Source organism: Ruditapes philippinarum, unplaced genomic scaffold (genome assembly GCF_026571515.1).
Source record: "Ruditapes philippinarum isolate M1 unplaced genomic scaffold, ASM2657151v2 ctg575_1_1_1_1, whole genome shotgun sequence".
NCBI classification, from domain to species: domain Eukaryota; kingdom Metazoa; phylum Mollusca; class Bivalvia; order Venerida; family Veneridae; genus Ruditapes; species Ruditapes philippinarum.
The window spans coordinates 489008-513775 of NW_026857358.1; the positions used below are offsets into that span (position 1 = coordinate 489008).

Genomic DNA, 24768 nt, shown 5'->3' on the forward strand with positions numbered 1-24768 from the left:
TCATTCAAATATTTTTTTAAAATTGTTAACATACTTTTCTTGATATCGCACAAAACACCACACGCCAATATTGTTGACAAAAGAAAATGACAAGAGACGCAAAAATGCAAAAATTAAGCAAAAATAAAGTACTGTTTACCTTTCTAAAACATTTGGGAAAAAAAGGCGAATAGACAACATAAAATTTCTCAATCATTTTTGTTTGAGGAATATTAAAAAAGCCATAATTCCTCCTAAAAGTTCAATTAAAAACAAATGCCCCTTCATGACAAAGCTTCTGTGAAATATTTTGCTGAAAACCTGGTTGCATCGCATTGCGATGTTCCTTGTGTTCAAACTTTCACAGAAGCTTTGTCATCAAGCACCCTGGCACATATTTTCGGGGTTTAGTGATTGGATAGTTTTTGACCTAAATATGGCCCTTTGTTTTTTTCCTTATACATAATATTATAGTGAACACTTCTTCAGTGGCAATTCCTCCTACATTATTCATGTTTTACATTGCACATAGTTACATTGTTTGTTGCTTGTATTTGTATTTCAAATACAACATATTTATCTACAATGGTGATAATTGAAAACCTGGTTTCATGGCATTGCCATGTTTCTTGTTTAAAAAATGTTTTAATAAATTAGGAATCAAACGTACTACCTCTGTAATCCACCCACTAAGCTACCTGTTTAGGAATTACTGTTGCTTAACGATAAGATATTTTTTGTCAACAGTTTGGGCTGTTACTTGAATTAATTATAGCTGTCATATGTTGCTGTACAGATCTTAATATCCGTCCCCAGGGGACTCGCCAATCGGCAGGTTCCCAAAGGACGAATATTCCAATCCGATTGGAAATTTATGTCCTTACACCCGTAACTATTTTCGTACAGTAGCGTATGAAATTACAACTTCATTCACAACGGCGAAATAACGTCATCTAAAGCATGCCATTGTATAGCACGCAACTCATCTGGCACCCCGATGACAGATGAAATATCCGGCATGGGTAAAATTAATTGAAACACCAGTCTGATATGCAAGAAATACTCTGTCAAATCATTGTAATAGTTTATGTTTATAAATAAAAGTCTGGGTTTCTATTTAGTGATATAAAACCCATAGTATTCGGAGTATATCACTCATAGTGTTGTTAATATAGCTTTGCCGATTTTTTTGTGGCCTACGTATTAAGTTATGATTCCGTAAGTTTCCCTATAAATGTATTGTGTATCTTGTTCTTTCAAAGCATATTTCTCTATTCAATGACAATTACTGCACTAAAGTAATGTTTTTCCTCCGCGATGATGACATTATTCCGCTGTTAAACTCATTTTTTTAAGTAACAACTGCGCTGATAAACTTTTTCGGGAAACCTTTAACCCTTGACAGACATTTGCTCAATTGTATTTAAAGTACCATAAGAAAGAGAAATTTAATTTCATCTATTCAAACGACACTTGATATATTGTCCTTTCGACAGTGAACACTTTCAGGGCTTACTTACTTAAAGTAATTAGACAATAATCCCATTTAGTCTTTCGATTGTTATTTTATTTCCAATGTCAAGTTGTTTTCCAAGTATTTCTCTTTAATCATATAAAAGTATATAGTAACATGTAGGGGCTGATATACATTATATAAATCAGAATAAACACTTTAATGTCAATAGAATAAGGAAGATTTTACATTATGTTGGTATCATTATTTAACTTAACGGACATAAAATAATAAGAGTATATAATTAAGAGACAATTGTTCTGTTAAGTGAATGTGAGTAAGACACTTGAAGTTGTTGAAATACATTCCTGCTTTAGATAAAATTAAATGGGAAGAGAATAAACCGAAATAATTTTGTCTTGTTTTATAATAATTATTGCAATACCAGTTTTGGTCTCTGAGAATAGGGCATCGTAAATTGTTGAAAGAAGCCGGAAATGGATGATAATCAGGTAAAACTGAATGAAAATTGAGTGATTCAGACTCAATCGGATAATTTCAGTAAAATTGCAGCTATGTGCTGAATGACCTCGAAAAACATATTGTTATGATATTGTTAAAGCAGCATACCTTGTTTATTTTCATAACAATTCGGAAAATGTATTTAAAAGTACAATATTGTGAAGTGAACAAAGGAAGCAGTTTACACATTGCAAACAACACTTACAATCTACGTAAAATAGCCCCTACTGTATTATATTGTTGATTGCTTTGTTGTTTTTTTTTCAATATGGTATACATGTATACATATACATTTATATAATCACACAACGACGTGACAAACCATCAACATGTCCATACGCACTCGTGAAAAATAATTCTATTACTTCTTTGTGTGATATAACATAGCATTTTTACAGAACAACTAAATATCCTCTATTTACATGTACGCAGATTTTTGAGTAAAACGTTTACTATAACGCTGTCCTTGAACCTATCAGATGACTTTCGTATCGACCATTATTCCAAAACAATTTCTTGTAAAGAAGACGAATATTACCGAAGCTTGACTGAGCATTCAGATTTTTTACACCATATTTCTTCAGTGTTGCTAACACAGCAAGGGCTATTTTTTATATATCTAAAATTTTCATGAAAATTAGAGCAAAAATCTTGAACGTGTTGCTTTGAGGATATGTCACAGTTACGCAGTATTTAAATTGTATGTTTATATCATGTCTTGGAAATAAGATGATTCTTGAATGTATTCAAAAAGTGATATCTCATGTTTTATTTATTCCTGCAATTTTTTGAAACATAAATGTTGGTATTTCTGTTCACATTCATTACCTAAGTATTTTGACCTTATATAAGGATGGTTCCAAATACTATATTCAAAAATGCACATCGTATAATGATATATTGACATCATATATTGTTCAGTTGACTACATATAAAGATGGATCCACATAATATATTAATGAGTGCACATTGTATTCGGAAAGGTTGACTCAATATATTGCTAGTTGGACATAACAACGTTCAGGTTAGTCAAGGCTTTCCATATACTTGTATATGTCTATTCGTGCAACAAGTCTTTACATGTACTTAAGATGGCTTACAATTGACACGGTACTCTTTAACAATAAAAATGTGAGCTTCGTCGTTAGTAACGTTAATAATTTACATGCTAAGATACATGTATATAGGAGTATATGTCAAGCAAAACGATGATTCAGTTTATTCACGCTGCATTTTTAATCCGTCAAATAAAACGACGTCACTTATGTTAAAAAGCTTTATAAATCAAGTTTTCTTGGTCTAAAGATAATAAAATTTGTCTTGAATGATTTAGAAAAGATTGCATTTTGAGAATCTTTGAAAAAAGTAAAATGTCAAATTTGACCACTATGTTGGAAATGTCATGTCACGGCTCATATGTGACCTCTTATGCCTTTACTCTTTATCTTCCATGCTCTCTCTCTGTATATATTTATTGTTTGACCTGCTGAATTTGTTGAACCAGGGAAATCAAAATATATTGAAGTACCATCAGTATACAGCCCTGGTCAGACTGTATGGATATGAAGGCTAGCCAGGATAAAAACTATTTACTGTCAGTTCCAGCAGATGATTGGTTAACTTCATTCAAAGACTGTAGGCATTATGTCTGTATTCCAGGTGTGCTGTGTCATTATCTGCGTTGTTCAATGTTACAACAGTTTTTGATTCATGTACACATTGATATAGTATAGTGCTTTTTCTTGAAGTCTTAATTTCATTGTATTGTAGTTGTTAGAGCTTACATTAGCATCAACATTGTTTTGATGTAACTTAAATATCAGGATTAACTATGTTCTTTCTTTTTTTTTAAATCAATATTGTTGGTCAAAACCAGTAAAATGTAGAAAAATCATAAATGAGTGTTAAATATTTGTGAAATAACATTGTAAAGCAAGTTGTATGCTCTTAATTAGTTGATGTCAGTATTGTGTGAAGAATGAATCAATCAATGATGACTTAATCACAGTTAATAGGCTACCGGTATTTTCACAAATTCTGTACAAATTGCTGTTATTTTGTATGGAAATTGTTATTTTCAGTGGTGATAAAAATGTAAACATTAACGCTTGACATGGTGTCTTTTAAACAAGCTGTCTTCCCTTTGTGTGCAATTATTTTCATTCTTCTGCATTCCCCTTTTTTAATTTCCATTACTTGGTGATTGTTTTTTGCCTGTTAAAACAGATTTTCTGTGTAAGTGTTTCTGCTCTCAGATTTTTAAAACAATACACTAAAGAAATGATCAATATTACATGTTGTTTACTAGATCTGAATCAAAGAATCCATATTACTCCATTATATGTTGTTTTCTTTGCTATTCATTTTGCTCCTAACACTTTTTGGCTATTTCATAGCATATTGTATATTTGAACATACCACATATTTGACAATGCTAGTCTAACACATTAATTTTTAGGCACCTTAAACTTTAAGTAGTAGAGAGGAGCCTATTTTAGCCAGTTGTATTTCCTTCTATTATTGGATCTTACTGTATCTGTAGGATTCTTCAACAGACATGTTAGGTCAATAGATCAAGATAATGGAGTGTATATTTTTTTCTCTGATATATTAGATATTTGGCACCAAGTTATCTGCCCTTTGGTACAGTTTGAATTTGATTATGTACATATGTTCCGGTCACTAAGGTTGAATATTGTTTTGTTTTTATTTATTGGCAATGTTTGTTTATCATGTCAGTGGAATGGTGGAGCTGTGGTAAGAGTCATCAATATTCTTGATTTTGTTTTATAACTTAATGATATAATCATGTTAGTTCGAAACTTGTCCATTGTCTCATATTTTATCTTAAAAATTGTATTTTCTTGCGTTTCTTGGTAATTTTTTATTCCGATACTTGTAGTTCTAATATTTGAAAGGCTGTAATGAAGAACTGTTTCATATTTACGTGGACAGATTTTTGAAAGATTTAATTTAACTCAAGTCTTCAATTTTGTCCTTTTTTATTGCTCTTGAGGAATCATTGTATTCCAAACTATGTAAGGCATTAGAGGTAACTACAGTAGATGTGCTTGTCTTATCTTTTAGTGCCATGACCACCTATGAAACTTAGAAACTATAAGAAATTGTTTTGCTTTGGTGGTGGTTCAGGGTTTCGAAATTCCACTGTTTACCTACATAATCATGTTTGAATTATTTTGCATAAGTTTTTTTTATATATCCAATTTGAAATTATCAGTTATCATGAAGACATAATATTAATGTTGAGTTAACACTAATCTAAAGGAGAAGTTTTCACACTGCCTGAAATTGATCTCCCCTTCACTTCTATTGCACATGATAGTGAAGAGGAAATATTTTTGTTGTTTATTCTACATTGCATGATTGTGTTACAAGCTTTTTACTCAAAATTTGAACCTCATTTGCTATGATATTTGAATATCATGTTGTAAGAAGTGCATTATGTTTGTGGTTATATTTTGATAATATGAATGTTGACTGCATTTACATTATGTGAGTGAAATGATGTATACATGAGGTTATAAATTTTGTGCTACATATCATCTGACATACTTTTATGTAACCTTAAACTGTAAGATAATCTGTACAGGAGGTGCAGATTGTTTAAAGTTGTTTGTTTTGTAATTTTTGAAATATTTAGTTCGCAACCTGCTGAATTTGTGTATGAGATTTGTTCTGCTTCCAATTTGGAACAGTCCATTCTATGTTATTTTGATTTTTATACTACAATACAAATACGGATACCAACAGTACATAGTCAGGTTATATAATACAGATACCAACAGTATATAGTCTGGTCATATAATACAGATATCAACAGTACATAGTCAGGCCATATAATACAAATACCAACAGTATATAGTCTGGTCATATAATATAGATACCAACAGTACATAGTCAGGCCATCTAATACAGATACCAACAGTATATAGGCTGGTCATATAATACAGATACCAACAGTATATAGTCTGGTCATATATGTATAATACAGATAACAACAGTACACAGTCAGGTCATATAATACAGATACAAATAATACATAGTCCAGTCATATAATACAGATATCAACAGTTTATAGTCTGGTCATATAATACAGATTCCAACAGTACATAGTCCGGTCATATAAAACAGATTCCAACAGTACATAGTCTGGTCATATAATACAGATTCCAACAGTACATAGTCAGGCCATATAATACAGATGCCAACAGTACATAGTCAGGTCATATAATAAGATACCATCAGTATATAGTCCGGTCATATAAAATGGATACCAACAGAACATAGTCAGGTCATATAAAACAGATAACAACAGAACATAGTCAGACCATCTAATACAGATACCAGCAGTACATAGTCAGGTCATATAATACAGATACCGGCAGTACACAGTCAGGTCATATAATACAGATACTTACAGTACATAGGTCAGACTGCAAGTATATACTGGCTGGCCTGGCCCTTTGGCAAAAGTAAATCACTACAGGTTCCAGCTGGCCAACGATTAAGATTTTTTTTTAATGTAAAAAGGTAATTCAGGTATATCATCTTCCCTCTACAATATTTTACAGTTAAAAAATAAAATAAAAGCTTAGGTATAAGATTCTATACTATATAAAGTAGAAAAAAGGAGGAGGTGGGGATGATTTGTAAAATAGTTGAGTTTTTGTAAATGATGTGGATATGAAACTTGTAAAATGACAGTTAGAATATCGAGTGAAAAAAACCCAACAATATGAGAATTGTCAATATATATTATATAAATGGTTATAACTATATTATACAATATCTCTTGTCAGAATAGTGTAGAGATGAAGAAAGGGGAAATTAAATACCGGTACTCACATTTAAGTTTAAATTTCATATCAAGTTAAGAAGGGGAATATAAATGTTCAGTAGGATTAAATGATATAATAGAATAAGAAAAAGAATTCATTGTAGAATAAGGAAGTAAAAAGAAATGAAAGTTCAATATGTATGTGTGTATGTTTGTAATAATGACATATCACAGTATGTGTTTGAAGGAAGTTATCTGTTGTTGATGATGTTAGAGAATCAGTTTTGTTGTTTGTATTATGTCCTCATGCAGTGCAATATATTATTCTTTATATGTTAATTATGGTTAGAATACTTCAGTGAATTAGGTATCAGTTTAATGAATAATTCTGAGTGTGTACATGCAACTGAATTCACAGATTCAGATCTCAGATGTATTTTTATTTCAACCATTTTATGAGTAACCCTGAATCTGCTGAATTTGTGTAATGGATTTGTCCAGCTTTTAATTTGGAACAGTCCATTCAAAGTAAAAGGAATTTCAATAACTAAAATACAAAAATGAGCTGCCAACAATATAGAGCCTGGTCAGACTGCACTTGTGTACAGGTTGGCCTGGCTCTATACTGGTGGCAAAGGTTTCATGTTCAATTCAATAGAGCAAACATTATTGACCCTTATTTGGCTTCTTGTCATGTAGGGGTAAAATGGATGAAAATATTGTTATGAATTTGTTTCTTTCAATTAATCTTGCATCAATGTTTGTTTAATACTGATCAGTGTATTTTTTCTGTTCAATTTGGATATCTTTTATTAATATAACATTGGGTGAATAGAGAAAATAAAAGTGCTGTAGATCTGTCCCTAGAGTAAAATAAAGTTTGTTCACCCCTAACCTGCTGAATTTTTCCAGCTCTTTTGTTGGAACCATCTATAATAAATTTTTTGGATAGTAAGAGTAATAAAAGTTGCTCAGCTCAAAGTATAGAGCCTGGCCAGGCTGTATGCAAGTTAATTACTTTTAGTTCCAGTAGGGTAAGGGCTAATATGTTAATAGCTTTTAACAACTCTGTTATTATATTATTTTAGAGGTCATTGGCTTACGACAGTGTTTTGTTGAATCTAAAATATCTCTTGTACTTTTGTATTTCCAATATTAGTGTTGTCTCTTTATTAGATTGAACTTTTCACAAAAAATTCAAGAATAGTGTTTGTTTGTATGAACTCAGTTTGTAATTGAAAAACAGTGTAGTCAGATGACATGCAGATCTCTGAATATATTTAAAGTTTCTTATTTAAAGCAAGTGCATAGATAAATGAAAAAGTTATTGTTTAGTTTGTTAATTAAATGAATTATATTATTATTTTTTGTTTGTTTTTGGTATATATATTTGCTATGTACATTATAATATGCATGTTATACATGTATGGTAATGTAATTCATCATCTGTTTTGGGCTTAAATTGTTGTGCTTAGCAATGATATGTGATAGACTATTTTACATTCTATGAAAAATAAATAAAATTGAAAATAAAAGAAAATACAGTTGTTGGGTCATTACTTTTTTGCAGGTTTGGAGGTCATATAGTGCCGTAAGGATAATAAGATAAAACATTTTTTCAGACAAGTTTCTTGATTGGGTCTCTACCCTATCTGAAAGATTATTTTTTGTTACTCCAACAAATTTACATCCTTGTGTATATTTCCCTGCTATTGTTGTGCTCTTCTTAGTTTGTCTGTTTTGAAGAAAAATATGATAGCTGAAACTTGGAATACTTGCTTAGCATGACAAAGTGCAGTTGTTTACACAAGAGGCATAATCCTGTAAGCTATATTTTTGAACCACTTTTTAACTTAGAATTTTAATTAAAAATTGGTTTCGGAAAGCATTAACACTGCATACAGTGCTCTTGTTTTATCACAGTAATTTCTTCTGATAAAAGACATTTCACAAGCAGTAATAAATATCGCACTATTAGCATTTATAATCTGCTCAATGAGATAATGGTTCAGTGAACAGTACAGGTTTATCCTGTATATGTATGCTAGACTGCTGCCCATGAAAAACCCAGCTATCTGTGTTAGGCCTTCAAAGGTTAACAGTTGTCCTATATTGATAAGATTGCTATGCAGCCAGAGTATTACAAAAAAACTAATACAAATCAAGAGTTGATATAGATTGCTTAAAGTTTAAACCTGTTAATGCTTTATGTTGAAAGATATATGATTTTTTTAACCAATCTTAAACACAAATCATAATACTTCCTTCAAGAGTAAAGTGGCAGCATGGCCGAGTGGTTAACGCATCGGACTAGTAATCTAATGATCACTAGCCGCATGGGTTCAAACCCCATCAGGGGCAAGTCATTGTTTCCTTGAGCAAGAACTTTACACTCATTGCTCAGTACTGGTTGGTTCAAGGAACACATTCCAAAGTGTGTCTATATGCTTATAGCTTCCTACACAATTGAACTAAAAGAAATTCTGAATAAACCAAGAGTAAATTGATACTTTATTTAGGATAAGTCACTGTTTTAATCACTGACACTGTGACCCCTAAGACATCTTGTTTCATGACAATAGGGCCAAGACACTTCATTAGACCTAAGGCTTGAAAAGTCATGTAAAAAGGGGCAGAAGAGATAAGGTGTTAAAAATTCATTCAAATATTGATTAAATATAAGGGTTTTTTGGTGTCTAACTTGCGTTTTAATTTTAGTTATGACTTTACTGTCATGCTGTATGTGTCATAATATGATATATATATATGTTTTGACGTAAAGAAAGTTAAATTATTAATGATGTACTTATTTAGATAAAAGTATAATCTTGTATTAATATGTTACATGTAAACAAATCAGCCCAACAAATTATGTGTGTAAAGTGAACTTCCTGGTGTGAAAGATTCTTGTTAGATATCGCCCATGATAAAGTGGTTTATACTAGTGAGCACTGCCTTACTATAATTAACGTACCTAGTTAATTATCTGGGTTAAACATCTTAACTATTGCCTATTAGTAAAACTTTGCTTATGGTTCAATAAAGCATTCTATAATTTTGAAATAAATTTTAACTAAAAAAAATACAATTTTTTTTACAATTACGTAGTATTATGGTATGTATTTGCTGAACCTTTTAAAGTTCAAGTGACAGATAGATACACTTTAAACATAAGTTATGTAAGTTTATATATGTAAATAGTGAAATCAAATGACTTTAAATATCAAAATAGATTTAACAAAAATGTGAGGAATGCATGGATATATTGAACAGACTGGAATACTGGGTTACAACTTCCTTATTGCTTTCACACTGAAAAGTTATAAAAAGTTTTCTCATACAATAAAAGTAAGTGATATTAACTGTTTAAAGATACAAAAATACTTCTATATTGACCTCTAGATATAACAATATTTCTGTAATTGGTTTTCCACCAATAGAGTAATGTTTATTCATAGTTTAGAAGAGGAATTATGGTAGTATAAAAACAAGGAAGTGAATACGTTAGCCAGACTTACAAACTTTGCTTTAATTTCAAAATATAAACTTGAGTGTGAACTGACTTTTTCCTATAAGTAGATCTGTGTTGAGTCCTTTTTCCAGTTCCAACATGAGGAATATGAAAGAGAAAGATATTCTTTACAGGTATTGTGATTTATTTTTTATAATTGGATAAACTGCACAGTATCTTTCTGTTAAACTTCTTTTTTGTTTTGTTTTATTTTTTTTCCACTAAAATGCTTTCAGTTTATACTTTTTCTGTTGTTTGTTTTTGTTGTTGTTTTCTTGCAATCATAATGTTTTATCAATTAAGAATTGATGTTTTACTCCCAGAGATCAATTATAATAATAGTCAATGTTGTGACTCAGACAACTAATGTAAAGAAGTAATAAAATACAGTCAGAACTCATTACAACGGCACTGTTGGTTCCTTAAGGATATGTCAGTATATCGAATTTGTCAGTATATTGAATTTCATCATTCATCATGTAATGATATGCTTATTCACTGGTATCTGAAAATTATGTATTTAGATCTATAATAAACATCTATAATGAAAAAGATTTGTGTGTTTATGTGTCCACTTTATTATACACATTACATATCATACACATAAAACAACATCTTTATTAAAATAATAACAATAAAATAGTTAAAGATGGATATGAAAATGATAATATTGTAATAAGGTGTAACAATCAACTGACCAAGCTACAATACCTGTTTTAACACCTAACGGCTCAATGATACGCGCACTTGACTGACCAATTGTCAGTTTAACGGGTACTGATTATATAGAAAATAAATGTTGGTTTCCAATTTTATTGTGTCGGAGTCGGAATACGAATTTTCCGTTATAAAGGATTATAATAACGTTGAAAAAAATTGGTTCCCACCAATTCACTGTCGTTATTTGAATTTGTCAGTATAATGGATTCCGATGTATTGAGTCCTGATGTATTAAACCTTTATTTTAAATATTTTTTATTTATGACAGTTTATATTTCAATTTTAACTTAATGAATCATTTTTTTTGTAAATCATTTTTGTTTTCAGGTATCATAAGTTAATCATATATGAAGCAGTGATATTTTTATGAGTGGATATACATGTATCAGTAATTACCCATCATCATGGCTAATGAAAACCTTTATGAAGACTTCAATGACCCTACAACGAATGATCAGACATTAAATGAAAATTCACCAAGTTGGTATTGGGGTCAAATGTCAAAGGCTGAGGTCAAAGAACAGCTGCAAGACCTACCAGATGGTTCATTTCTGGTGAGAGATGCTTCCACACCAGGGGACTTCACTCTTACCATCAAGAAGGGAGGAGTTAATAAACTTGTGAAAATATATCATAAAATGGGATTATATGGGTTTGCTGAGCCCTATGACTTTGGTTCTCTGGAAGATCTGATTCAGTTTTATAGAGATAATTCTCTGTGTAAATACAATGCTAAACTAGATATAAAACTGTTGTATCCGGTGGAACATTGCAAGAGAGATTCGGTAAAGTTTCTCACTATTTTATTTATTCCTTTTACATGTGTTACATAATGATTTACAATACCACACAATTCACTAATTGCAATGACAATTTTATAAATATTACAACATTGAATTCAAGATATCTAAAATTGAATTTCACTGTGCTCAAATTTATTTTTAATAGGTCTCTATTTTCAGACCTTTCTTTAAGTTAATTTGTAGTACACTCATATAAAACAATTTCATGTATATAGGTTTTCAAATCAATTAGTAAGTGAGCTCTCTAATTATTTAAAGATCTCTTCAAATATATGAGTACATGTAGATTTGGCATTTCATAATCAACCCTTCACCTGCTGAGTGCAATGCAATGAATCTGCCTTGATTTAAATTTGGAACAGTCATAGTTTCAGTATCAAAGTTAAGCTTCCAACAGTATAGTACATGAATGTGTATACAAGTGGCAAACACTTTTCACTTTCTTGGCCTTGCTGTATGCCAGTGGCAAACACTTGCCTTGATGTATGCCAGTGGCAAACACTTATCACTTTCTTGGCCTTGTTGTATGCCAGTGGCAAACACTTATCACTTTCTTGGCCTTGCTGTATACAAGTGGCAAACACTTATCACTTTCTTGGCCTTGCTGTATGCCAGTGGCAAACACTAATCGATGTCTTTGCCTTGCTGTATGCCAGTGGCAAACACTTATCACTTTCTTGGCCTTGTTGTATGCCAGTGGCAAACACTTATCACTTTCTTGGCCTTGCTGTATGCCAGTGGCAAACACTTATCACTTTCTTTGCCTTGCTGTATGCCAGTGGCAAACACTTATCACTTTCTTGGCCTTGCTGTATACAAGTGGCAAACACTTATCACTTTCTTTGCCTTGCTGTATGCCAGTGGCAAACACTAATCACTTTCTCGGCCTTGCTGTATGCCAGTGGCAAACACTTATCACTTTCTTGGCCTTGTTGTATACAAGTGGCAAACACTTATCACTTTCTTTGCCTTGTTGTATGCCAGTGGCAAACACTAATCACTTTCTTGGCCTTGCGGTATGCGAGTGGTAATCCCTAATCATTTTCTTAGCCTTGCTGTATACAAGTGGCAAAAGCTAATCACTTTATTAGCCTTGCTGTGTACAAATGCCAAAAGCTAATAACTTTCTTGGCCTTGCTGTATGTGAGTAGCAAAAGCTAATCCCTTTTTAGGCCTAGCGGTATACAAGCGGCAAAGGCTAATCACTTTCTAAGCCTTGCTGTGTACAAGTGGAAAAGGCTTATCACTTTCTTAGCCTTGCTGTGTGCAAGTGGTAAAGGCTAATCACCTTTTTAGCCTTGCTGTGTACAAGTGGCATAGGCTTATCACTTTCTTAGCCTTGCTGTGTAAAAGTGGCATAGGCTAATCATTTTCTTAGCCTTGCTGTGTACAAGTGGCAAAGGCTTATCACTTTTTTAGCCTTGCTGTGTACAAGTGGCAAAGGCTTATCACTTTCTTAGCCTTGCTATGTACAAGTGGCAAAGGCTTATCACTTTCTTAGCCTTGCTATGTACAAGTGGCAAAGGCTTATCACTTTCTTAGCCTTGCTGTATACAAGTGGCAAAGGCTTATCACTTTCTTAGCCTTGTTGTGTACAAGTGGCATAGGCTTATCATTTTCTTAGCCTTGCTGTGCACAAGTGGCAAAGACTAATAAAAAAAGTGGCATAGGCTAATCACTTTCTAAGCCTTGCTGTGTACAAGTGGCAAAGGCTTATCACTTTCTTATCCTTGCTGTATACAAGTGGCAAAGACTTTTCATTTTCTTAGCATTGCTGTGCACAAGTGGCAAAGGTTAATCACTTTCTTAGACTTGCTTTGTACAAGTGGTATAGGCTAATCACTTTCTTAGCTTTGTTGTGTACAAGTGGCATAGGATTATCACTGTCTAAACTTTGCTGGGTACAAGTGCAGGTTTTTTTTCCAGGATTTTGGAAACAAGACCCATACCCATGGAATTGGGAATTTTAGCGGCGTTTTGTTAAAAATTGGGAAAAATGCATTACTGAAATTTTGCAAAGATTAAACTTATGCAAACAATTACTGTCTATACTGGCGTCTTTAAAGATTTAAGCACTATTACAGTGAAGAAAGCCTTATTTGCAAAGAGTTTAGAATTTTTATTCAATATTTTTATTTTGTAACTTTCAATTGGGAATTTTTTCCTGTGGATTGGGAAAATAATATACTATTTTCAATTGGGAATATGAACCAATAACAGCTTTAAAATAAGCCCAAAAAAATCTCTGAAGTGGCATAGGCTACGGTAATCACTTTCTTAGCCTTGCTGTGAACAAGTGGCATAGGCTAATCACTTTCTTAGCCTTTCTCTGTGCAAGTGGCATAGGCTAATCACTTTCTTAGCCATGCTGTGTGCAAGTGGCATAGGCTTATCACTTTCTTAGCCTTGCTGTGTACAAGTGGCATAGGTTAATCACTGTCTTAGCCTTGCTGTGTACAAGTGGCAATAGGCTAATCACTTTCTTAGCCTTGCTGTGTACAAGTGGCATAAGCTAATCATTTCTAAGCCTTGCTGTGTACAAATGCCAAAGCTAATCACTTTCTTGGCCTTTGCTGTATGTACAAGTAGCAAAAGCTAATCCTTTTTAGGCCTAGCTGTGTATACAAGCGGCAAAGGCTAATCACTTTCTTAGCCTTGCTGTGTACAAGTGGCAAAGGCTTATCACTTTCTTAGCCTTGCTGTGTACAAGTGGCATAGGCTAATCACTTTCTTAGCCTTGCTGTGTACAAGTGGCATAGGCTAATCACTTTCTTAGCCTTGCTGTGTAAAAGTGGCATAGGCTAATCATTTTCTTAGCCTTGCTGTGTACAAGTGGCAAAGGCTTATCACTTTCTTAGCCTTGCTGTGTACAAGTGGCAAAGGCTTATCACTTTCTTAGCCTTGCTATGTACAAGTGGCAAAGGCTTATCACTTTCTTAGCCTTGCTGTATACAAGTGGCAAAGGCTTATCATTTTCTTAGCCTTGCTGTGTACAAGTGGCAAAGGCTAATCACTTTCTTAGCCTTGCTGTGTACAAGTGGCATAGGCTAATCACTTTCTAAGCCTTGCTGTGTACAAGTGGCATAGGCTAATCACTTTCTTAGCCTTGCTGTGTACAAGTGGCATAGGCTAATCACTTTCTTAGCCTTGCTGTGTACAAGTGGCATAGGCTAATCACTTTCTTAGCCTTGCTGTGTACAAGTGGCATAGGCTAATCACTTTCAGTGCCAGTAAGTTAAAGGTTTACAATATTTTCTTCTTCTTTCTTATCAATGTACAGAATTAAAAGAAAGTAAATTGTTGTGAAAAAGATGAAAGTTTTGACTATAAGTTCAGTTCACTAAAGGAACAGGTATATGCCCCAATGCTTATTATCATAATCTATTCAAGGTCATTCATAACTCTATCTATGCATGATTCTGCAATCTTTGATAATAAAGATAACTATGATTAAAACATACTCATATTAATACAGTATAGATTACACTACTGATAGTATGAATTTCATCTCTGAAGTAAAATGGACTTTGAACAGGCTAAATCAAACCAAGCCTGAAGCATTTTTGATTTTACCATTTTCGTTTTTTCTTTATGGATTCTGTTTTTCTCTATTCTTTTTGAATCTGGATGTTTTTAATGTGCTATAGGGATTACAAAATCAAGATACATGCATTGAACAGGTTCTGTCTTTGGAGACTGTTTAATTTTGTCTTGATACTGTCAGAAAAGATTTGCTATTAACACTGCTTGGTAACCACAATGGAAATAAAAAAGACTTGGTGGATAAAAACAGCATCTTAAATAAAATTTTGCCTTTAATTACAATAGTAAATGTAATGAAATGTTACAATATTATGGATAATAAAGTGAAACGTCTTATAAACTTATTTCAACAATCTATTGATGTAAGTAAAATTATTACTGTATCAATCATATCTAAATATGTATATATTTTGTAATGAGTTGCTACATGAAGTAATTTAATAAGCCAAAAGCATAAAAACATTTAAAATATAACAGTACTGTACTCCCATTACAACAATTCCATTTCTTATAGGATATCTTATATTGTAAATATTATGTATTAATATAGTATGGAGATGATGTGGCTAAGAAGAAAGCAGACTATAGAGAGTTGGTAGAAAACTTACGTCTTGCTGAATGTAATCTTGAAAATCTATTTGAGGAAAAGTCAAACCTACAGGACACTCTTCAGGAAAAAGAACTCCTTGAGGAAAGTCTTAAGGCAACAATATTTATCTATGATGAGCAGGTTAAACTTCACAGAGAGTTCCACGGGAATGTGGCAGCAGTAGATATTGAAAGGTATATGTTTATGTTCAAATGTATTCTATAGTACATTCATTTTGTGTGTAGAGCCTCAATTTGTTCACCTACAGATTTATTCCTACACTGTAAATTTCATTATGTCACTGTGTCAGTGTTACACTAAACCAGTTCTTTGTTAATTTAAAATAAAATTGCATATGTTTAAAAATTTTAATCTAATAAATATTAAAGTGTCGGCTAAGTGATAACTGTTTTCAGACCAGTACTCCAAAGATTGCTAGCCATTTATTTGAGCAAGAAACTTCATACTCATTGCTTAGCATAGGTTGGTTCCAGGAACAGATTTAGGAGAGTTTTTATAAGCTTAAAGCTTCCTACACCATCAAACTATATAAATTCTGTATAAACTAAACTAATAAATATCAAGGCAATTAAGATGGGTTTTTTGAATATGCTGCATGCAATAAGAATTTACAATCAATTTACATGTTTTGTGTGTTTCAGACTAAGAGAGAATTATAATGCATTGTTGGCACGGCTAGAGGAGATAGGGGATATAAGGGATACGGTCATCCAGGAAATTGGTAAAATAATGCAGGAAAACCGAAGTCTCATGGGAGAAATATCTGAACTGAAGGCAGAAGTCAAAAAACTTGCAAGAGATAAGGCAAAGAGAAAAAGGTTAAGATAATAGAAGAGAATAGCGATTTTTATGTTACCTTAAGCATCTTAAGATAAGAAATGACCCTCAAAATGGTGACCAGGGGAGGCAATGTGTGCTACATGAAAAGCATCATTATAGTGCATACATTGCTTGACAAAATGATAAAGTCATGTTAAGTTTTTAAATTTGTCTTCCTTTTGGGTGCTAGTAGTGTAACAACAATCAGGATAGACATATATAACCAGTATAAGGCCAGGCCAGCTGGTTGCTTAAACATGTTACAGGTGGTACTTTAAGCATGAGTATGTGAAGAAATAGTGGGGCTATCCTTATATGATAACTAACCCTGTATAGTACGTGTTGCACTGTTCAATCTTCATAGTTACTCATTTAACCACTAAAAACCTCTTGCTTGTCTTAATGGTCATAATGGTAGGTCACTGACCAAGACATATTACTCACCTTTCTTCCTGCATGGCTACTGTTTTGCTATAAAGCACTGGGAAAAGTACTTAGAGCATGCTGTCCATGACAGCTCTTTTACATAATACTTTCACATGTGATAGTTTAATTCAAAGCAGGACAAATTTATTTTTAATAGGTACAAGTTTGCTAGTTGATACTTAAACTAGAAATGTGTCCATTGGGCACAGTGCCCCCGCACTCCACTGTTTTGTCAATCTAATGACTCTAGTTGAAGGGTAAAATGCACAAATACTGAATTAATCCAAAACTCAACCACAAGGAGCATAACTACACATGCTGACCAACATTTTTGTGAACTATCAGGACTACAGGTCAAATACTTTTTGAGCTTTGCATGAACAAGTTGATAATTGCAAATTTATACTAAGTCAAGGGCAATAACTCTAACAAAACTGAAATAATGCACACACAAAATCCCAGGACTGGTGCACAGCTTCACATGTTAATCACCATCCCTGTAAAGTTGGCTGATTCTAACTTAAGCACTCAAGGTACACATAACACAACATTTTGGAATGGTTTTTACAAAGTCAAAGGCAATTACTCTACAAATTCTTAGTAAATCCACAAGGGAAACACCAGGTGCACAACTCCACATGCTGATCAACATTCCTGTAAAGTTTCATGTCTCTAGGTCAAATATTTTGAGCTACACACAAGTTGAAATTTGCAAATTTTACTACTGTAAGTCAAGGGCAATAACCCTACAAAAACTGTATTAACCAAATACTTCATGAGCATTTTGTGAAAAATGGCTGTTTTCATTGAAAAGTCTCCTGTTACAAGTTCAAATTGCTATAATACTATAAAAGCTGCTTCAACACTAATCAAACTTGGCGCAAATGTTGACTGGACCATTGCCCTTGCAACAACATGCTCAGGCTTAAATTTTCTGTTACCATGGCAACGAGGGGACATCTCAAAATTGCCAAAAATCACTATTTTGCGTTGATTTTTTCCATCAAAATTGATTTCAAAGTGCTGCAACTTCTCAATGGATTGAGATAGAGTCAAATGCTTTTCATCGTTGGTTACACGCTACCTTATGATCAATCTGGGGTCATTAATAGCCTCCCACAAGTCCAAAATTTTCTTGGCGATGAGGGGGACCCCCCCACCTTTCAAACCCCCCATACAGAAGGGGGCACATCCCCCTTCTGGCAACCCCCTGATGTATCTTTTGGTTGGGGGGCCGCGCCGAAAAAGAGGTCACTTTTTTTAACAACATTTCTCAAACAAAAACAAGTGTTGGGGGCCTAAATAAGGCATTATTTCACCATTTGAGACAACACAAATTTGAAAAAGGCGTTAAAAGGCGTGTATATAACGTAATGGGTTAATCCACAAGCAAAACACCAGGTGCACAACTTCACATGCTGACTAACATTCCTGTAAAGTTTCATGATTCTAGGTCAAATACTTTTTCAAGTGTCCCCCATGCATTATAATGATTATTTCAGGCATGAGCAGGGCTACCTGAATAGAAACACTAACTGTCTGTAAACAAGCTTGATTGGGATTTCAACCCGAAGCTGTGAGTGAATAGGAAGTGATTTAAAGTCAGCTTCTTTCTAAGAACCCTTTTAGATTTTTTGATAACTACATGGGGACATGCATGTCATGATTCAACATGTTTGCACCACTAGTTAGTTACTTATACACACTGCATTGATTTTTTGTGTCGCCTCTACGGAGTAGTGGCGACATATAGGGATCACTTCTCCGTCGTCTGTCTATCCGTCTGTCCGTCCGTCCGTCACAAAACTTGTCCGGACTACTCCTCATAAACTACTGGTGCAATTACATCCAAACTTTACAGGAATGATCAGTACCAAGTCTAGTTGTGCATGTTGTCAGCATTTTCCGGTTCAATGATTTTTGTCAGAGTTATGGCCCTTTAATAATTTTTAATTTTAAAGTTTGTCCGGACTACTTCTCTTATACCACTAATGCAATTTCAATGAAACTTTACAGGATTGATCTGTAGCTCAAGTCCTTGCGCATATTGCACGGGTTTTCTGGTTGAATGATTTTTGGCCGAGTTATGGCCCTTTGATAAAAAGGTGTTTTTTTCTGTGTGTTGCCAGATACACAAAAGCTTGTCCGGACTACTCTTCATAAACTACTAGTGCAATTTTATCCAAACTTTACAGGAATGATCAGTACCAAGTCTAGTTGTGCACTGTCCGCCTGTCTGTCCGTCTGTCACAAAATTTGTCCCAACATGAAATTGGCCATCATGAGGCGACACATGTGATTACTGATCGCTCTTGTTTGAGCTAAGATAATTTCATTGCAGAAATAATGCTCTAGAAAATTGATGTGTAAATGTTTTGCTATAATTTATTTAAAAAAAACCACCAAGCAATAATTGAAAAATGAGGAAAACACTGTCACAGTTTTAAAAATCTTTCAGATCAGACTTTATAACACAGCTATCAACTTAGTAACAAGCAACAACTTGAACAATGTATTTCCTGATTCAATAAAATTGTTTAAGTTGTTATGAAGTGTCACCCTGATGATTGTTACAAACAGTGATTTAAATAAAGATAATTATATAAATTAATCATAATTATAGCGTATGAATAATTAATAGTCACAAGGGTTGTAATAACAGATTTAATATTGTACTTATCTCAAGTGCAAATTTGACTAATTTCTTGACGTTTTTAGTAAACCAACCCTAAAATAGCACAAGCTTAACTGGGAATATTAGATATGGAAAACTGATTTATAATTTCCAGTCTGTTATATTTCAATCTTCTATTATTGTCATAATAAATTATTATCAGATTTTTTACTCTTTATAAAAAGTACATATGACTGTCATCATCTGCACTTGGATATAGGATCATCTCAAGGGGACACATATTTCGTTGTTGTTGTTGTTTTTTTTGGGTTTTTTTTTAAATTTCATTTTAGAATTTTAACTCAAGAAGTTACTATTTCAGTCAATCTCAGACTTGTTTTCTAGCTACATGTATTTGTTGTGCAGCAGTGGTGGCCAAATATTGTAGTAAACCTTGGAATATTGACCTATCTGCAGACTGCATGCTGTTTAACCTGACCCTGCACCAGAAACTGAACAATTTCAGTACTTCAATATTCATGGCAAAACTAATAACAGCTTCAAAGTAAAGCTGCATTATCATGAAATGTGCTCATATTGTTTGTTATTACTTCAGTATATGGGAAAATAACCGGAAATTGTTATAAATAGCATACCAAAATAAATGGATGTCACCCTTAATAAAAGTAAATCTTGTAATTTTCATCAGATTGGTTTAAACATATTTATTAAAGCTCGATTGGGAAACAAGTTATTGCAACTTATATTAATCACTTTCGAGTCTGCTTCCTGGAACTAACCAGAACTCGGGTGTCATATGAAGAAACATGGTCGTGACCCGAGTAGGGCTCGGACCCATGATCTCTGGGTTGAGAGGCAGACACTGTAACCATTAGGCCACTGCTCCCCTTTCATCAGATATCATAAAATAAGATGAAAATTTATAATGATATTATGAGGATTGAATCTGAATATATATCTCATTTTTCAAGTACATTCTTTCATATTTTAGTCCAGCCATTCTCAGTGAGATATACTCAATATTTAACTGAACACTGAAATAAATATTATCTAGATACCAGTAATATGGCTATTAAAATATTTTAATTGTACTTTTCATCACATTATTCAACAGGTGGTTAGTTGATACCAACACTTTACCACATGCAGTTGAAGATACATGGATGGTTGGTTCATGTGACAGAAAGGAGTGCAACGCACATTTAGAAAATAGAGTACCAGGGACATTTCTTATCCGCAAATCAGAGAAAGATAAAAAAACATCATATGTTCTTTCTATAGTGTAAGATCACTATCTATTCTATTTAATTGGTTGACTAATTTGTTTCAATTATCATTTTCTGAAAGCATGCAAAGTTAAAGAAAATTCTCTGTTCAAGTTTGAATTTTCCTTTTAACTACGGTAACTTTTACAATGCAAAGTCTATACAAAGTGCAAAGAGTTGCTAATGGCCAACAATCCAGTGGCTCAGTGGACATTTGATATTTTCTAATCAAATATACAATAGAGATAATTTTATCCTCATATTTGATACAAGCATCATTTTCTGGTACTGCATATGATTGTGTTAGTTTTTTGTACTTTGGTCACACACAGTTGATTTTAATAAGGAAAATTGGGTATTTATATACAAAGGCTCATATACATGTATAAAAATATAGGTCAACATACTTTCTGAAACAATTAGTGTTCAATTAGCAATTAAGTAGAGTGAATATTTTATGACTGGGCAATCTCATTAAAATCATAACCTAACTAGCACTTCGGTAGGATCTGATGACATCACATTAGAGGTCGCCTTACTTTGACCTTTTAGTGATCATCATAGCATAGAGTAAAGGAGCGAAAACAATGATCTGATTTTAAAGAGACTGATTGACTGGAGTGAGCTCTAAATAAAGTGTTGCATATGTATACATGTTTGAATAAGTACAAAGTAGCCAGTTATTTTACAGTAACAATGCAAGAAAATATTTAGTAAAATGGAATGACTTTGACAGAATGTCTTGTTGACACCCTTCAAGCATTTTAATATTATTCTTACTGTTTTATTTTATTCAGGGACACAAGCCGCATTGTACATATTAAAATACTTCAGAAGGAAACAGGTTTTGGGTTATCAGAGAGAGTATGTAATCATCCATCACTGATGGACCTTGTTCTTCACTATGAGAGTGTATCAATAGCAGAACATAATACCAGTGTTGATATAACACTAAGATATCCTGTCAGGAGTAAAGATATTGAAAACTTCTATGAGGCAGAGCCAATCTATGGTTTATAATGCAAGAAACTACTGAGAAATCAGAGTAAATAAATGTGGTTAATAATGCAAGAAACAACCAAGATGTCAATTGTTAGTTTCACTTTAATAATTCATGTATATTGTTTATAATGCAAAAAGAAACAGAGAGAGTCAATCTTCAGTTATAATTGCAATACTGGTTGGAGAGATAACTCCGACACTAAATCACATACTTTTTGTAATATCTTAATTATCGTCCTGCATATTTTAAATATTGAACCACCTAAATAAAGTTCAGTTCAAAGACTTTACATTTCACTACAAAAATTATGTATGAAAGTGGGAATTGGTACTTCTTTAAGGTCCTAAATGGGGTATACAAAACATGGTCTTTTTACCCCTAAACAGTAGATAAAGACGACACTTAAAGTTTTAAGTAAAAAATGACAGGAAAATCAGCATCATTAATTTATTTTTACATCTTTTATGTTTTATCTATTTTTTGTTGATGTAAAAACAAGTTTTCAAAAATATTTCCCAAGTCAGTGGCCTGTGGTCAATACATTTCTAATTACCTCATTGTAATTTAGTAAAAAGAATGTTTTGAAGCAGTTTTTGCCAGCGAAAAGTTTCAGTTAATTTAAAAATATTAAAAACTTTACTAACTTACACAAAAAATCATCACATTCTGTCTTACTCCTATACTACTAGGTGACCATATGCTTTTTTGTTGAAAAACAAAGTTATAAAAATTATATTTATCAAGTGTCGGGGTTATCTATGCGTCGGAGTTATCTCTCCGACCAGTAAACAATTATAATTCAAGAAGCAACCAATAGTTTAAACACAATGGAGAAACTAATGAAGAAATAGATATTTCCCTTACCTACTTAGAGACAGGGAATTAAAAATTTAGAATTTATTATACAACATTGCTATTATATCAAAAAGTGTGAGAAAGATCAGGATATACTGTTTTATTTGTTAAAGTACTTATATTATTAGTTATAAAGATCGTTGACAGGTTATATGGCCCTATATAAACGGCTATTTGTAAATATAACCCGAGCCGTTAGGCGAGGGTTATATTGCAAACAGCCATTTATATACGGCCATATAACCTGTCAACAATCTTTATAACGAATTTATAATACAGCAAGCATCATTTTTAGAGAAAAAATTAAGATTTCCTCATGAATCGACAGCAGCCGTGTATATAAAACTATATAAACGTCACGATTATCCAATGAAAAATGACGTTACAAACGTGCAGTATTATAAAAATAATAAATATGGCCATATCATATGATATAATTCTGTATACAACAGTTACATAAGAAGGACATGGAAATGTAATATATTGCATGTATAATTGATACATATATATTTAGTACTTTACAAGTAGTGACCAACAAGGTCTTTTAAAACGGAATAAAGATGCTGCTTTTATTATGTTTTTAAGAAAGTTAATTATGCCAATATTTTGCAAAATTGTGTATACATGTGTATTAATTATGCTTTTTGATTTGCAAATACAAAAATGTACGTAATTCAACTTGCCAATACTTTTTTTTGGGTGAATTTATGTATTTAGTGATGCATATATTTCAGATATTATTTTAAGATATTATTTATTATGTTCCATGATCTTCACTTAAATTTCTAATGTATTAAACAGCTGGATTGCTAGGTGATATAATAGCTACAAACTTATTACATGTATTACGTAATATATAACATAACTTTTATCATATTATTATAAATCTAGGATAGCAGACATCAAACTTACATAGAGGATGTTCAGGCTTTTCTATAAATACAGGATTTATTTTCATCAAGTGGTATGAAAATAAATATTTCATAAGTGGTGGCAACCACAAGTGAAATATGATAATTTTGAGACCAAAAGACCCTTATTTATAGAAAAACTTGAATTTTACATTTATGATATACTTTTTCACTTTTCTGACCATACAATTCGACACACTTCCCCTTTAATTTTGTGTATCGTGTGAATTCAGAAGACACCTATGAAAATACAGAGAAGTGAAACACTGAAAATAAGGAGAATCCAAATAGGCATTTTATTTCATCAATATTTCATTCTGAAGTATATGATAAATATATTTAAAATTGTCATCATTATTTTTTCATTATCATTATTGTTTTCATGTTTAAAGATGTTTATTTGATAAATAGTATTTCAAAGGAATTAATAGACAATTAAACATTGTGGTTCAAAATGAAATCAATTGATATTTGTTATGCTTTCTCTATATATAAATTCATTTTTCTTTGGTTTAGACGTGCACCAAAATAATTTAGGCCATAACTATGGCACCAAAACAGGAAAGATGACTAGCCAACCTAAGGTGATACAAACTTAACACAAGTGGTGAGTCAAACCACCTCACCTGTTGGAGCTAAGAGATGCAAAGACTCCAGTACTAGTTGCCTATTTCGCTCACACAGGGATAAACTGTTGCTACAATTCCAATGCCTCAACCCTTAAAGGCAAACCCTCAGCTACAAATTCAATGCATTTCATCTTTAACCTGTTGGAACTGAAAGTGACAAGCCTAGGCCCCAGAATTGATTGACAAAGAATATATATTATGCATGTTTATAATATACATCCCTGGTATAACTAACAGCAAACACATATATTTTACATGTCAATGAAATAATAATAATCAAATAACT

General features: G+C 32.6%; 1 protein-coding gene across 1 annotated transcript; it reads left to right on the forward strand.

The window, feature by feature from the left end:
• The first annotated feature begins 9989 nt into the window (after window positions 1–9989).
• On the forward strand, window positions 9990–24117 carry LOC132749501 (phosphatidylinositol 3-kinase regulatory subunit gamma-like). The gene is made up of 6 exons (XM_060739291.1): window positions 9990–10397; window positions 11311–11768; window positions 15880–16112; window positions 16581–16757; window positions 20934–21101; window positions 21882–24117. The coding sequence occupies exons 2-6, from the start codon at window positions 11388–11390 to the stop codon at window positions 22102–22104; spliced, it is 1182 nt and encodes a 393-aa protein (XP_060595274.1). The 5' UTR covers window positions 9990–10397; window positions 11311–11387; the 3' UTR covers window positions 22105–24117.
• The last annotated feature ends 651 nt before the right edge of the window (window positions 24118–24768 follow it).

Bases quoted from the DNA above. Each gene is read 5' to 3' on its own strand.
- LOC132749501 (XM_060739291.1), top strand. From the start codon at position 11,388: ATGGCTAATGAAAACCTTTATGAAGACTTCAATGACCCTACAACGAAT. The intron at 16,758-20,933 runs GTTAAGATAATA...ATTATTCAACAG, and splicing joins GATAAGGCAAAGAGAAAAAG to GTGGTTAGTTGATACCAACA. The intron at 21,102-21,881 runs GTAAGATCACTA...TATTTTATTCAG, and splicing joins TCATATGTTCTTTCTATAGT to GGACACAAGCCGCATTGTAC.